Source organism: Strigops habroptila, chromosome 2 (assembly GCF_004027225.2).
Source record: "Strigops habroptila isolate Jane chromosome 2, bStrHab1.2.pri, whole genome shotgun sequence".
NCBI classification, from domain to species: domain Eukaryota; kingdom Metazoa; phylum Chordata; class Aves; order Psittaciformes; family Psittacidae; genus Strigops; species Strigops habroptila.
This window is the reverse complement of record NC_044278.2, coordinates 15,884,759-15,898,274: the sequence shown is the minus strand read 5'-3', so window position 1 is coordinate 15,898,274 and position 13,516 is coordinate 15,884,759. Positions and strand designations below refer to the sequence as shown.

Genomic DNA, 13,516 nt, shown 5'->3' with positions numbered 1-13,516 from the left:
TAATTAAATAGGTGGCTTGTCTCTAGACAGCCCCAGACATCTGTCTCCATTCTTCGCTTGTTTTTCTGCTGCGTTTCTATTTGCTTGTCCACAGTTAAAGCCCAGAGGACCTACAGATGGTCACCATTAATTTTGTCACTCAATGTGGGTTTTTTTAAAGCTTTTTTTCAACCTTTTAAAAACAGATGTGTGTATAAAAAAAATACATAAATCTTTCAATAGAACAACTCACTAGAGATCTTCTATTTGGATTTAGATTTAATTTTAGTCTTTAGTGGCTGGGATTTAATTTGGACATGTCTTTTAAGCCAAGTCTCTCTTATATCAATTTTTTTTAAAAATGTTTTTCTAATAAACCTTAAAAAAAAAAAAATCTCCTTGCATTCCTAGTCTGGCTTCTTTGGAACCTCAGAAATCATTGCATGCCAAAACATTTTCTGTGTTTGGATCGCATACCTGTTTTTGCATAGGTTTCTTTGTGATTGCAGGATGCTGGTGTTGCATGGGCTGAAACTCGGCTATGGGCTTGCAAAAATAAAATCTTCAGCAGAAATGTCCAACCTTGTTAGTGATTTCTTAGGGCAGCCACAGGATCGCAGACAAAACTCAGGAGCTGTGACTAGTAACTGCCTGCGCAGAGTCAGGATCATAGATAATAGTTGATTATTGAATTAAATTGTATGGACTTCTTAACTGATAAAACAACTGCAGAGAGTGTTTGTTTGGGTTTTGGGTTTTTTTTCCACAGTCTCCACATTAAACATGGAGTGCCCTTTCCAAATATCTTAACATATTTCTTTTTGAGTTGTCTCTGGAAATTTTACTACAAGTAAAGCCAATTTTGGTCTATGCTACACACTTGAAAAATGCTCTGAGAGTACACTTCTTAACAACATTTTTTTGTCACTCTATTTGCAGGTGAAAATTTGTCTGGTTCACTCAAATTAGCATTGTTTTAACCATCCTGTAGAAGACGAATATGATGCCAAACAGAAGTAACCTCTCCTCCTTTCAGAATGTTGGATCAGGTAATCAATAAAAACAAAGTTTGTTTGTAAATGTACTGAGGTCTTTCTGAATTTATTATTGATTTTTGGCCCTTTAATTCTCCTGACACGTGGATAAGATCAGTGCTCTGTTCTTATTCCATGTCTAACTCCATTTATCAGCCAAAAGAAAGCCACAGCTGGATATGCTGCAGACAGCCAACCCTCCCCCATCAGTTTAATGCCTGGCTGGAATAGATATCAGTGACCCCCAGCTAAACAACTCAGGAGAGGAAGAAAAGGAATGGGGGGTGGGGGGGAAAGAAAATGAATAATAAAAAGGAAGAATTTGCTTCTATATAGCTCCAGGCAGCAAATATCCTGCTAAACAGAGGAGCCTTGTGCTGTGCACTGAAGGTTAGCAAGTGAAAGCTAGGGCTGACCTGGATGCAGGATGGGTTCAGGGCATGCTGTGTGCCGGAGCTCCCAGCCTCAGTCCCTCTACCTGGATGTGAGAGCAGCGTCAGCCAGGATGTGTAATGCATCCTTAGCATATTCATAAAGTCTCATCCCAAACATTACCCTAAAAATAAACAAAACAAACAAGATCTGGTTTGTGGGAAGCAGCTATGGTTCGGTTAAACACATGCTGTTGTCCAATTGGGATTTAACTTAATGATTGCGGACACTGTGGTGGTGGAACCAAAAATGCAGAAGAACTGGCAAAAGGTATGGTAGAGAACTGTTGAATCCAAGTGGCTACATGAAGGTATTGTGACCTTTTCTTACTGTACTTGTTTGGATTTCAAGTACAATAAACCCTTCATTGCTGTGGTGAACAGGCCTGAAAGTTTCCATGAGCTAACTTGTATTTTGGCAAAAGTGTCCAGTCTTTGTAGGATTAAATGTGCCCTGCTAGTGTTGCAAGGGAGCAATAAACAATTATTAATGTTCCATTAATGTGCCTGCCAACTTATTTCTGTAGGGGCCTGTGGACTTTATGCAAAAAAAAAAAAAGTGAAGTTCAGTTGTGTTCAAGTTAAGATTTGGACAGTACAATTTTGATATGAGATTAGCTTTCAATTTTAAGAGAGATGTGGAAGAGGGAAGAGGAGAGAACGGAAGGCTAAGTATTCAAGTATACAAAGCATGTACATTGTGCTTCATATCTGTGCTTTTAAGTAACTTTTGCATCTTGTTGTTCTTCCTTATAACACCGCTAATGAGATGAATGCTTGATCTTTTCCAGATGATTTTGTCTTGTCCTGACAAGAGTTCTGTTGAACATGGGTCACATTCCTCCTTTTTTTCGTTTGAACTTCATCATTGCTGTTGATCAAATGTTGTGAAAATAGCTAAAAAATGTCAAGTAAAATGTCAGACTGTAAGAAACTGCAGTTTCACTGCTCATAGCAGTGATGGTCTGACAGAGAGCTCTGTGAACTTACTGGTTCAAAGGCAACTGAAATAGTTGTATCATCATAACCATGTGTTAAAATGACAGCAAATAAAATCACAGTCAGCATAAAAATACTAAATTCTGCGTAGTAGTAAACCTAAGGCTTGGTTTTGAAGCTGCAAGTTAATGTTTTTGGCCACTACCGGAGTTTGTAATTAACACAAGCTTAGCCAGGTCCACTGGTGTTCAAGAAGGTGTTTGTTATTTTTGTTTGGTTTGGCTTGTTTTTATTCCCCCCTGTAATGCTGACTCCTTTTATCTTCTGCCTATTCAATTACATTGTTAATGATGTTTTCCTTTGTTCTTAAACTTAGGGGTTTGTTCCTTAAGAATTGAAGAGAATGTGACTTACTACAGTTAGCGTAGAGGAAGCTTGTGCAACAGAGGTATATTGTATGATGCCCTGGACAGTAATGAATTCCAGGCGTTTTTGCCTTGTTAGCAAGGAAGGTCCCAGAAACAAGGACCCGCTCAAAGACTGCATTGCCACCTCCCATTAGGTATCTGAACCTAGTGATCCTCAATGCAACCAGATCACATCCAGTCTGGTGGGGGTGCAGGAACCTCAGTTTGGTGTCTAGGTTCATATAATTGCCTGAAGTGGTACTTGGAAGAGGATTAAAGTATTGCCTCTGAGGGTTTTAAAAGCACTTTACACATTTGGATGTTAGGTTTTCCTGCCGAGTGACAAGCTGAAATTAGGTTTCTCACTAGGTGGCTGAAGTTGCAGGTGAAATGTGACAAAGCCAAGAGTAAATCCCAGATTTGACCCTTATTTTCACAAGCAACACGCACTGGCATTGCAGGAACTGACTCTAAAGAGTGCTTTATTAGTTCAAAGCACAGCCTAGCACATCCAAGGAGACGCTGTAAATGTTAGCGGTGCCATTTCTACCTCAGCTGAGGTCTAAGTGCAAGCCTGCTAGAGGTCCTATTTATTTCCTACAGTGACTGACACTTTCAAGAGCTGAATTATTTTCTTTGCTTTTGGCAGAGCGGGGCTCAGAACTGCGGGCTGGAGCTTAGCACATCATTGAACAATAACATCCACCACAGCAAAGGCTTTTTTGGTTGATGTCCTCTTCCAGAACGTAAATTATAATTCTGCACAAGTGTTAGGACCTGGAACCCTAAACCTCTGTCAGTGTCAGTGTTTTTAGTGGTCATGTGCTTTTGTTGTTGTTTTTGAATGAAGTTATGGAGCCTAGCATTATACATCCTTAAGGCTATCTTTTAACTAAAGAGCTCTTTGCAGGTGTAGTTACAGGTTTGTGTTTTAAGAGCACTAAGCTGAAATACCTTGAAAAATGGGCCTCGCTTATGTACTTTTCCATGAAGCTTTGCATGACAATCCATACAGTAAGCAGAAATATGACAAGCTCCTACTGAGCTTTGATTAAGCTCATTAACATATTTGGGCTTGGATGCACTAGCTGCACAGGTTAAAGGAAGAGGTGGTCCAAAGCAGCATCTTATGTTCTGTATCCTGAGCCCTGGGAGACCTGCGCTCTTTACTTTGCTGTCTGCTTTGCATCTTCTCCCTGTACCTCAGTTCCTCAGGTATAAGACAGCAGGACAGTAATGCTTCTTTACTTTACGGACATCTTAGGAGACTCAGGATTGTAAAGGCTAAGCCAGACTCCTGCTATGGATAGGTCACCAAAGAGAGAGTCTAGCCTCTTTCTAATTGTGTTGCTGATTTATAGTATGGATTTGGTCATGTCTAACTACCCCTTCTGTTTTAGCCTCTATTTGTTGCAAGAACAGAGATGGGAAAGTTGTGCATCCCCTCCTTTGCTTAATTATCTGAGACACATTTATTACAAGCACAGTAATTATTATAAAAGTGTTCTTTTCAAATTAATGTGCAGGTATGCACATGCAAGAGGCGGCTACTTACTTGCTACTTACTTTTTTTTTCTTTTTTCTCCTTTTCTCTTCCTTACAGATTCCAGTAAGATTATGGCAGAGTATAGCCACACACAAACCCAGATGGAATTACAAAATGCTAGTTTGGGAAAGGGTTCTGTGGTGAATTCCCTTGAAAATGGTCTCCAGGATATTATGGAAAACCTCAACCCGAAGAAATATTCATCAAGTCTCAAATTTAAAACAAATGGGGACTATGCTGGCTCATATTTAACCCTTTCACAACCTATGCCAGTTAAACCTAATCCTTCCTCCAGTGTTAAAAATACACACTCTGTTACCAAAATTCAAGGAAGCAAGCAGTTCCCCTGTGAAAGCCCTTATCTTCCAGATAAAAGCATCTCTGTAAAGCATTTGGGTTCCATATCAGGCATGTCTTCATCCCTCAGTGGGTACAATTTAGGAAGGACAGACTTTGATATTCATGCCAGCAGAGAAAATATAAAATCCCTTGGACAGATGGATAAGTTTCACTACTCGAAGTACAGTCAGAAAAACAAATCATATGACAATGTCTACTTCCCAGGAATGCTGGAGACAAAGAAGATCTCGGGCTCTCTTCTGACCATGTGGAATGGAAGCTCAGGGAATGAGCTGATGCTTTCACCTGCTAGCAATTCGGGTGCAGCCAGCATGCCTTCTAGCCCAAAGCAAGGCAGGAGGATGAATATCGAAGACAACCTGGCCCTTCACATAAAACCAGTTAAGCACAAGGATGTGATGATGGAAGCTCTGGGTTCACGGCCTAGGAAATATTCTGGTGGATCTCTAAGTCATATGGGAATGTACAGTCGTTCCCTACCCAGACTTTATAAATCAACAGAAAGCCAGCTGGTGCCATTAAGTTTGCCCCCCAGAAGCTCTCTGGGTAATACTAAAAGGAAAAAACTTGGAGAAAAAGATCTACCTCAGAATATTTTAGATGCTGACAATTACCTGAATTTTTCTTCTTGCAGCTCAGGGGTTTCACCACATGCAAACTCTGTCTCTGCGAATAATTCCTATGCCAGTTCAACACTTAGTGTTCCTGCAAGCCCTCGAATTGCTAAAAAAATGCTTTTAGCACCTTCTTCCCCATATCTTCCTGATGATTTTGATAGACTTGGACTCTCAGGAACAAGTCCCAGTAGTTCTTTCTCCCCAGTGGATTTTGACAGGTCGTTCTCTGTCCGAAGAAACCTTTCCACCAGTTCTGTGGAACTGGATGACCCAGATCTGGAAAGTTACAGACAGACGCCAAACTCACTGCAAACGTCCATGCGAGAGCGGAAGAACAGCATTAGCTCCATTTCGGGAAGAGAAGACCTCATGGACTATCACAGGAGGCAAAGGGAAGAGCGGCTTCGGGAGCAGGAGATGGAACGGCTGGTAATTTTTTCTCTTCCTTTTAGTTTTTCATGGCATTTAGCATTTGGAAAATGTCCATCCCAGATCTGGCCACCAGGAATGTACAGCAAAGCATAGGCTGACATGTTTTGAAATTCAAATGTTGCCTGCTTCAGATGTCGTGTTTATTATTGCTGTCCATGAAGCTAATGCTTATATAGCGTGCTGCTGTAACAGCTTGGATAGGGATAGACCATTCAGCCATCTTAAAAAATGTTGGAACCCATGTAAATTGCCTTCAGTCATCCTGTGAGCTCTGTTAAAATGTCTACGTACATAAAGCCCACAAATTACACTGCAGGGATCCAGCACTTTTTGTTTTAGAGGATGGCACTGTTTTGTGGTAAGTGGGTAAAAAAAAGAGACTCCACTACAAGCTGCTCAGCCATGTGTGCTATGGTGTCAGGTATACATTGGTATGGGTTCAACATCCATCATCAGAGCTTTCTCTGCTTGGTTGTGGTTTTTCATTCTGAATATTTTCATTAAAATATAGGCCTCCTTGCTTCTCCCCCTCACAAAATGGTGAGTAGAAGAGAGGGCCAGAGTTTCTGTCTTTGTTTCTAGTCAAAACGTAAAGCAGTGCATACTACTTCAGCTTGGGGTGAAACTTGGGAGTAAAATGTAATTTATGTATTATATTTTTTGGGTAGGAAACAACTTTTGGGTAGGAAAAACATAAAGGTCTTCAGAACACAAAAGATAGTTGGAAAAGTTTCTTATTGAAACTGTCTCTGAAAGGATACTTAGTATTTCTTTGAAAAAAGTTTTCTCTGACCCTATTAACATGCATTAATATTATACTGATTTTACTGTCCACACGGAAACCAAGGTTGTTAGGCCAATTTGTATTGCTGAGTCTTAGATTTGAGACATTAACTTTAAATTTGTGTGCTTTATTTAAAGTCTTCATGGCTTTGAGCAAAGTGGGGGTAGGATACTCTTAAACCTGTCTGGTTTGCATACAGGTAGCAAACCTGGAGGGAAGTTCACTTCTCAGGCTGGCCAGGCTGAAAAACCATGAGCAGCAGTGGGATGTGGGAGCAGTGGGATGCCCATCAGGAAGCCAATAGCAGTAGCCTGTTGGTTGTGCAGGGCCACTGCTTCCATTTCAAGCCGCACCTGCGCCAGGTTCAGCTGAAGGATGGTAACCCATTCAGGTGTCTCCCTCCCATCTCACCTATGTCCTTGACGCAAGTTGGTGAAGAACCTGTTCTGTGAGGGGCCTGCCGTTTCATCTCTAACAGGCTCAGCACTGTAGCCTGTTAGATACATGCTGTTGGTTTGCAAGATATGAAAATGTTAATCTTTGCCTGCTTAGAGCCAGGGCTGTAGAGTCGAGGTGTAAAGGGGCAGCAGGCACAGCTCGTTTCCCCCTTCGTGAGTGGCACAGTGTGTGTCTCTGCCCTGCCTTGTCCCCTCCGCCCACCAAAACCTCTGCTGGCTCCCTGTGAAGTGTCAGCTTCTTGGGAGCAGGGGCTGGGCTCACTGGGGCAAGGAAGGACAACTCTGAGTGGAAAACACTGGGCAGTTTAGGGAAGGCTGTTACACTTGTGCATGCATGAATGCGAAGCATCAGCAGAAATGCTGGTGGGTTGTTTCTCTCTCCTTGCTGCCTTCTCCCTGCTTTTCCCCCACTTCTATAGGAAATCTCCTCCCTTTTCCCTGCTCGTGGCGGTTTAGGGTGTGCAAAGTGCTGTTTGCTTCTTATCAGAGGGTTTTCCAGACAGTCGTGCTGTAAACCCAGAGATAATCAGTCATAAAAGACAACATAGTAGAGCATATTTGTATTTCAAAGAGAATAGGGCAGGGGTGTTTTGTTTTGAGTTTGTTTGTTTGTTTGTTTGTTTTGTGAGGGATGAAAGATACGGAGTTGTTTCAGTATTCAGTAATGCTTGAAATTGTTCTGGGTTTTTATTTGGATGTAATGACTCCCTTCCCACTCCCCCCACTTCTTTTCTGACTAGACAGTACTTACTATTAAGTTCTGATTCTTTAAAAAGAGAATTTGCCTACTGTTTTTCCAAGGATGTTAAAGTTTTTGAAAAAATACAATGTTTTGAATATTGTGTATAATTTGAACATGAAGTAACTTCCTCCTGCCTGAGTCCATCTTCTGCTCAGGATCCTGCTCAATATTTTTCTTCCCCCCTTACTAGGGCTATCTGGTGGAAGAGTTGAACACCAGGAGAGTGCCTCCTTCCAATGGTTTGAGAGTGAAAAATGCCATAAACAGGCTTTTAGATATCTGAGAAGAAGGTATATATTTTAAAAAATAAATAATAAAATCCACACATCAGCTGTTTGTACATTAGGGCCTGTCCTGTTTTGATTTTGGTTTTGCCCTTTTGTGTGGATCTGGTCATGGGTCTTTATGTATCAAGCCTGAGCTTCCAAATAGCAGTTTTGTCTGACCTGTGTACCCTGTGATGGACAAAGGTTAGAGGTCCAGGTCTGCTCAGGTCTCTTTTTTGGGGGGATGGGAGAAGGAGTGATTAAAAAAACCCCAACTAAACAAGTACCCATGGATGGTAAAACACTGTGCTTTGCATTTTCAGTGCTGAGTAAAAGTTCAGATTGAGTGGTAGGTAAATGGCAGGGAGAACGTAGTCCCTCTATGCATAAGTGTCAGACCTTCCATACTGTGTTTTTGAGGCAAGATAAATGAAAGAAAAATGAAGGACTACTCAGACTTAATCAGAAACACAAGCCTTGTTTTTAGAGCATTAGACTGCTCTATGGCCCAGATACAAAGTGGAGAGTATCTTTCTTTGCACCAGCACTGCCCCTGTAGCTATTCTGCTGGCACAGAGTAGTTTTGGGGTGTTGTGTTTGATAGCAGCTATTCACGTCTACTAAAATAATTAAAAATCTAGTGTCTATCCTTGGTCTCTTCTACTTGCTTTCGCTTTTTTTTCTTGTTGTTTTCCATATAAATTATTCTGTGAGTTTTACTTGTGCTTTGTTTGCTTTTTAAGTGACAGAGGCTCCCCTGGAATTTTGTATTTGAGCTGCTGCTGTAGCCTGTGTATGAAACCAAGTGATCTGCTGTCATGGCCCAAAGAAATAAAAAGGGAATTAAAAAAATGAAAAAAAAAAAAAAAAAGTAGTAAAAAAAAATACAAATAGTGAAGATACACATTGCAGGGCTTTTTTTTTTTTTTTCTAAATTATTTCAACATCTGAGTTTTAATTTGCTCGTATGCACCAAACAGAAAAGACATGTACGTACTTGCATAGAATTTGGTGTTTCTCTTTCTTTAGATTTGCCTTTTTGGGCTGGGTTCACCCAAACGAGCTGAAGGCTGGTGCCACTTCTGTTCTGCCAGCCTGTTCCTCTGTGACTCTCGGAGCAGGAGGAACCAGGGTTCCTGTCACTGCCATCCCTCCAACGTTACTGCTGATTGCTGGGGACTGGTGGGATGGCATGACATTGCTCCTGGAGCTTGCACAGGGTTGCTGGATCACAGTCTGCTGCTGCATCCTCTCCAGCCCAGCTAACTGGACATTGCATTTTGGTGTAGGGATGTTTATATAAATTTTAAGTATGGTACTCTGACAAGTAGAAGACAGAGTTAGCTATTGCCAAAGCTAGCCCAGAAGCCTTATAAACAAGGAAAAAAATTATCACTGTGATCTAAGAATATTCAATGAGATTCAGTTAGCTATTGAATCTTTTTTTTAAGAGGAGATCTTTCCTTTTTTTTTCCCTATCTGACATAAAAGCCCAATTGTGGTAGCTGCTGGAACTGAAAGGCAGCCTTTCTCTTCAGCCCGTGGGGAGGTTGGGGGTGGAACAGCACAGCCAACATAGTCGGATAGATATTAAGGCCATCTGTTTTGTTTGATGCCCGCTCATTTGAATAGCACTGAACATGATTTTTGTACTGCTGGGTTTTAGGCAGTACAGTGTATTTCCTCTAGATGGTGGTAGGTACTTAAAAATTACACATGCAGTATCTGCATGACACCTTCCATAGCCCAGCTATTAGTACAGATCTGTAAACATACGCTTGTTAATGAAATTCTCCCCAGGAATTGTGCTGGGAGAGATTTCAGCTTATATGACCAATGCCCGAGTGAGCAATAATAAAATTCAGGGACCTTATTCCATAGTCCATGTTTTCATGGTTAAAAGAGCATTGGGTTTCATTAAGTTTATTCAGTAGGTAGGAAATAATACAGAATATCTCTGTGCCTGGTTTGCATTAATGCATTTACAATTCAGTAAGATGTGCTCATGTGAGGGGAAAATGAAATTAAAATATTTTTGAATTTGCAAGGTGATACTGCTTTAAAATTATGGTTATTAGAGCTTATGTAAATCTCCCGTACAGCTCAGAAAAACCTCATATACATGTTTTATAAATTTATATTGGCACTGTATCTTTTTATAGACCCTTTAAACACAAAGTACCCAAGCTGCATGTACAAGTATAAGTGACTTGCCTCTTACAGAAAGCCCAGCCAAGTAGGCAAAGGCTAGATGAAGGTAATTTTTCCCACCACTAGTATTTGACAGTCTCTGTAGCATTACAGAATAGCTACTTAACATCAATTTAGTTTAGTAAATTAACAAGTGTTGTGTAATAGGATAAAAAAAACCTCTGCAGTATATAACTAATACTGACAACTTAGTAGATTTTCAGGAACATTCGGTTTTAATTGTGTTCCAAAGCATTCCTGGGGGATCTGTAATCCACACTTTGGATTATTAAATATACTTAATTTTTGTGGCTGTATGGGCCGGGAAGAAATTAATTCCAGGAGACCTATTCTCATTTACAGAACTTAAGTACTGCACTGGAGCTCTAGTCTTCAGGCTCTTGCCCTCAGCAATTTGAAAGGGAGCTTCTGCATAGGTACTGTAGGGGCAAAAGGGCACTGGTCTGAATAATGCTGTTATTTTGGAAGCCAGTGGCATTTCCTCAGGAGCCTAATACATGCCTGCAGATACAGGAGCTAGTTCTGCACAAAGCTGTCTGCTCAGTTTCTCCCTAGAGGCTGACTTTGCTCCATGCCGCTGATCTCTTCTGCTTTTACCAGTCCATTTCTTCTGTGTCTGTAACAAGAAGGTAAAGATGAGATGTGATAAGCTGGTCCCTGTACCCTGTCCTCTGCTCTGAGCTGAGGTGGTCCCTCTGCAGCTCTACTCCATGCAGGTACCTTTACCATGAGAGGCTGCCTGTGCATCCTCTGTAAGAGATGGACATGGAATACGGGCACTCTTCCTGAATTCTGTGCTGCTAGTGGTAACCTCAGAGCCAAAAGACTAGAGCAAAACAAGGACTGAAAATGAGGAAGTAAATGTGGCTGGAGTGAGAAACTGCTGCAGACTGGTGGAAAGGGGGAGGATAGTTGGTGAGCTGTTCTCACACCCAGTTAAAGCCTAGCTTTGAAATCAGCATCTCGCTATCTGACACATGTGAAGTTACCAGCTCCTTAGAAATGCAAGAAGGAAAGAGAACCCTTTTTCCTGCCTCTTGTCTGTGGGATGCTGAATGTATTTGTAATAAAGTAAGTTTGGGAAGCTTCTCTTCCCCAGTCTCTCCACCCCTTTCCTCACCATCCTTTTTGACTAGCTACTGCTCCAAGCTTTTGCTATGAAGCTTGGTTGTTTTTAAAGAGCAACAGTGGAAAAGTATTGTTCCTTGGTAGCTGAAAAGAGCAACAGCCTCTTCTTCAGGCAAAGGGAGCCCTGGCTGCATGGAGTAGCCATAATTCTCATTAGCATTGGTCACACAGGATAGAGCGCACCTGTATTTTTAATGAAATCTGGGGTTATCCAGTTGTTAATAGCATTTATTGAAAAAGCTTCTTGCTTGCCGCAGCTGATTAGCCAAGTCTTGCCATGATATCTAGATAAAGCGTCACCTTTATGCATTTTTAAAATTCATACATATGAAGAGATCCACAGAAAATACATGCAGACATTTTAGGCTGTTAGAAAAGACATTATATGGGGAAATGAATCAAGCCTTGTAAACCTTTTGGTTTAACACCCCACCTGCCTGCCAGAGTCAATTTTAAACCAATTTCCCTCGTGACATACCTTTTCTTTTCCCCTCTGCTGTGTTCAGCGTCACAAATAACTTGTGTCATATTTCTTGCAGAATTATTGACTGGATTTTTCCATGTGGTACTGCTTTTGTGCTTTTCATTGCAGGGGTGCTTTCCTAGCTCGCTGCTTGACTCGGAAATTTATGCTGGAAACAGTTAAATGCAGATGTGCTGTAGATGGAATGAGTTGGCCGAGGTGAAATGATGAGAATAGGGCGTATAAAATAACCACAGAGCTTCCTGTCCATAAGCCTTTCAGCACATGTCAAAATAGAAGTGAGAGATATCAGTATTTCTGTAATGTGGCTGAAAGTTCATCAGGAATTTTTTGAAGACTGGCAGAGATTTTCCTGCAAATTTTAAGCTTTCCTGAGCATCTGGGACTTGTGGAAAAAATAATCCTTTTTTTTCCTTTTTCCTGACTGCTCAGCAAAGGGCAGTTTGCAGTGAGAGCCCCTTACCTGAGAGCTTAGGTTAGGATAAGCAGCAGCTGCACTTTGAAATTTGCCATTTCTTATTATTATTGAAGGGATGGAGGCTTCGCAGGGGGTAACCTGATATATGCTGTTGTTGCAGGGAAGGATGTCCTAATGTCGTTTATAGATGTTTCCCATCTATAAAACCATTACGCTGACTGTATGAAAGGGCCAGGCCCGATGCCGTCACAACAGGGAGAGCTGCATAATTACCGGCGGTCCCAGCCAGCACTTGCACAGCGCTTTAGGAATTGGGTTGCGCGGCCAAAAGACTTAGTAAGAGGGAGGATAGCGGCGTTGGAGGGGTAAGGGAAGAGGCAGTGGTTGCCTTGAGGCAGCAGGGCTTTGGGGAGTTATAATTATGTCGATCATTTGGGGTTGAAAGATGTCTGCAGAATTTGCTTGGACCCATTTTGTGGAAAATACAAGCTTGCAGTTGCTGCTCCACAGCTGCCCCAGGCTCTGTTATTGCAGCAGCTCGTCCCTGCCGGTGCCGATACAGGAGGCTTCAGAGGGAACCTGGGAATAAGCTACCTGAAGGCAAAACTTCTGTCTTGTAGTGCTGTCTAGGTTGGGTAGTGCTTGGAAATGGATGGGTTCAGATGGGTTCTCCAGCTCAGAAATGCAGCTCTTAACTGTGGGTGATGCGGGGTGATGTAAATGGGTTGTGCATACAACTGGGTGATCTCTTGGTAGCTGTATAAATTGCTGTGTGCTTGTAAACTGGTATTGATCTTTTATGAAACTCCAGTGTCTTGCTGGAGAGAAGGGGCAGGCAATGCATTGCCCAAACTGCTTTGTTTGATCCTTGTTATTGCTTGCTGTTGGGCATAGGGACTGTTGGGACTGTCACAAATAGCTGCTTTGTAAATCATAATTGCAAATGTAATGCCAGGTAGAGCTTGGAAAGTGAATATGTCTGCAGTGGTTCCTGGGGAAGGAGGCTGAGGGTTTTGGTTTTCTGGCTTTCCTTTTAAATACTACTGAAAAAAAGTAGGATTTCCTAGAAATCAGAAATGAGCTCATTAGTGCAGGTATTAATGACAAGCATGGAACTCTCACAGAGGTCTTTTTTTCCAGCAGAACTTTCAATAGGCTTATGGTAAGCATTTTTTTTTTTTTTTTAAGTATTATTTTTCTTCTTTAGCAAAAGAAACATGAGATCACATAAAAGAATTACGCCTTAAAAATGAAAATGTAAAAGAAAATAGTCTGAAACT

The 13,516-nt window shown here is 41.4% G+C and overlaps 1 protein-coding gene across 6 annotated transcripts in view; it reads left to right on the top strand.

Moving 5' to 3' along the window:
• The first annotated feature begins 423 nt into the window (after window positions 1–423).
• Window positions 424–13,516, top strand: part of PHLDB2 (pleckstrin homology like domain family B member 2) — a 56,243-nt gene continuing 43,150 nt past the window's right edge. For 3 of the 6 annotated variants that reach the window (XM_030471729.1, XM_030471727.1, XM_030471726.1), the window contains exons 1-2: window positions 424–1,028; window positions 4,394–5,742. In XM_030471729.1, the coding sequence (XP_030327589.1) occupies window positions 980–1,028; window positions 4,394–5,742 (1,398 nt within the window). In that variant the 5' untranslated portion in view covers window positions 424–979. The remainder of the gene's footprint in view (window positions 1,029–4,393; window positions 5,743–13,516) is intronic. The other 3 variants (XM_032919760.1, XM_030471730.1, XM_030471728.1) reach the window with 1 other exon arrangement.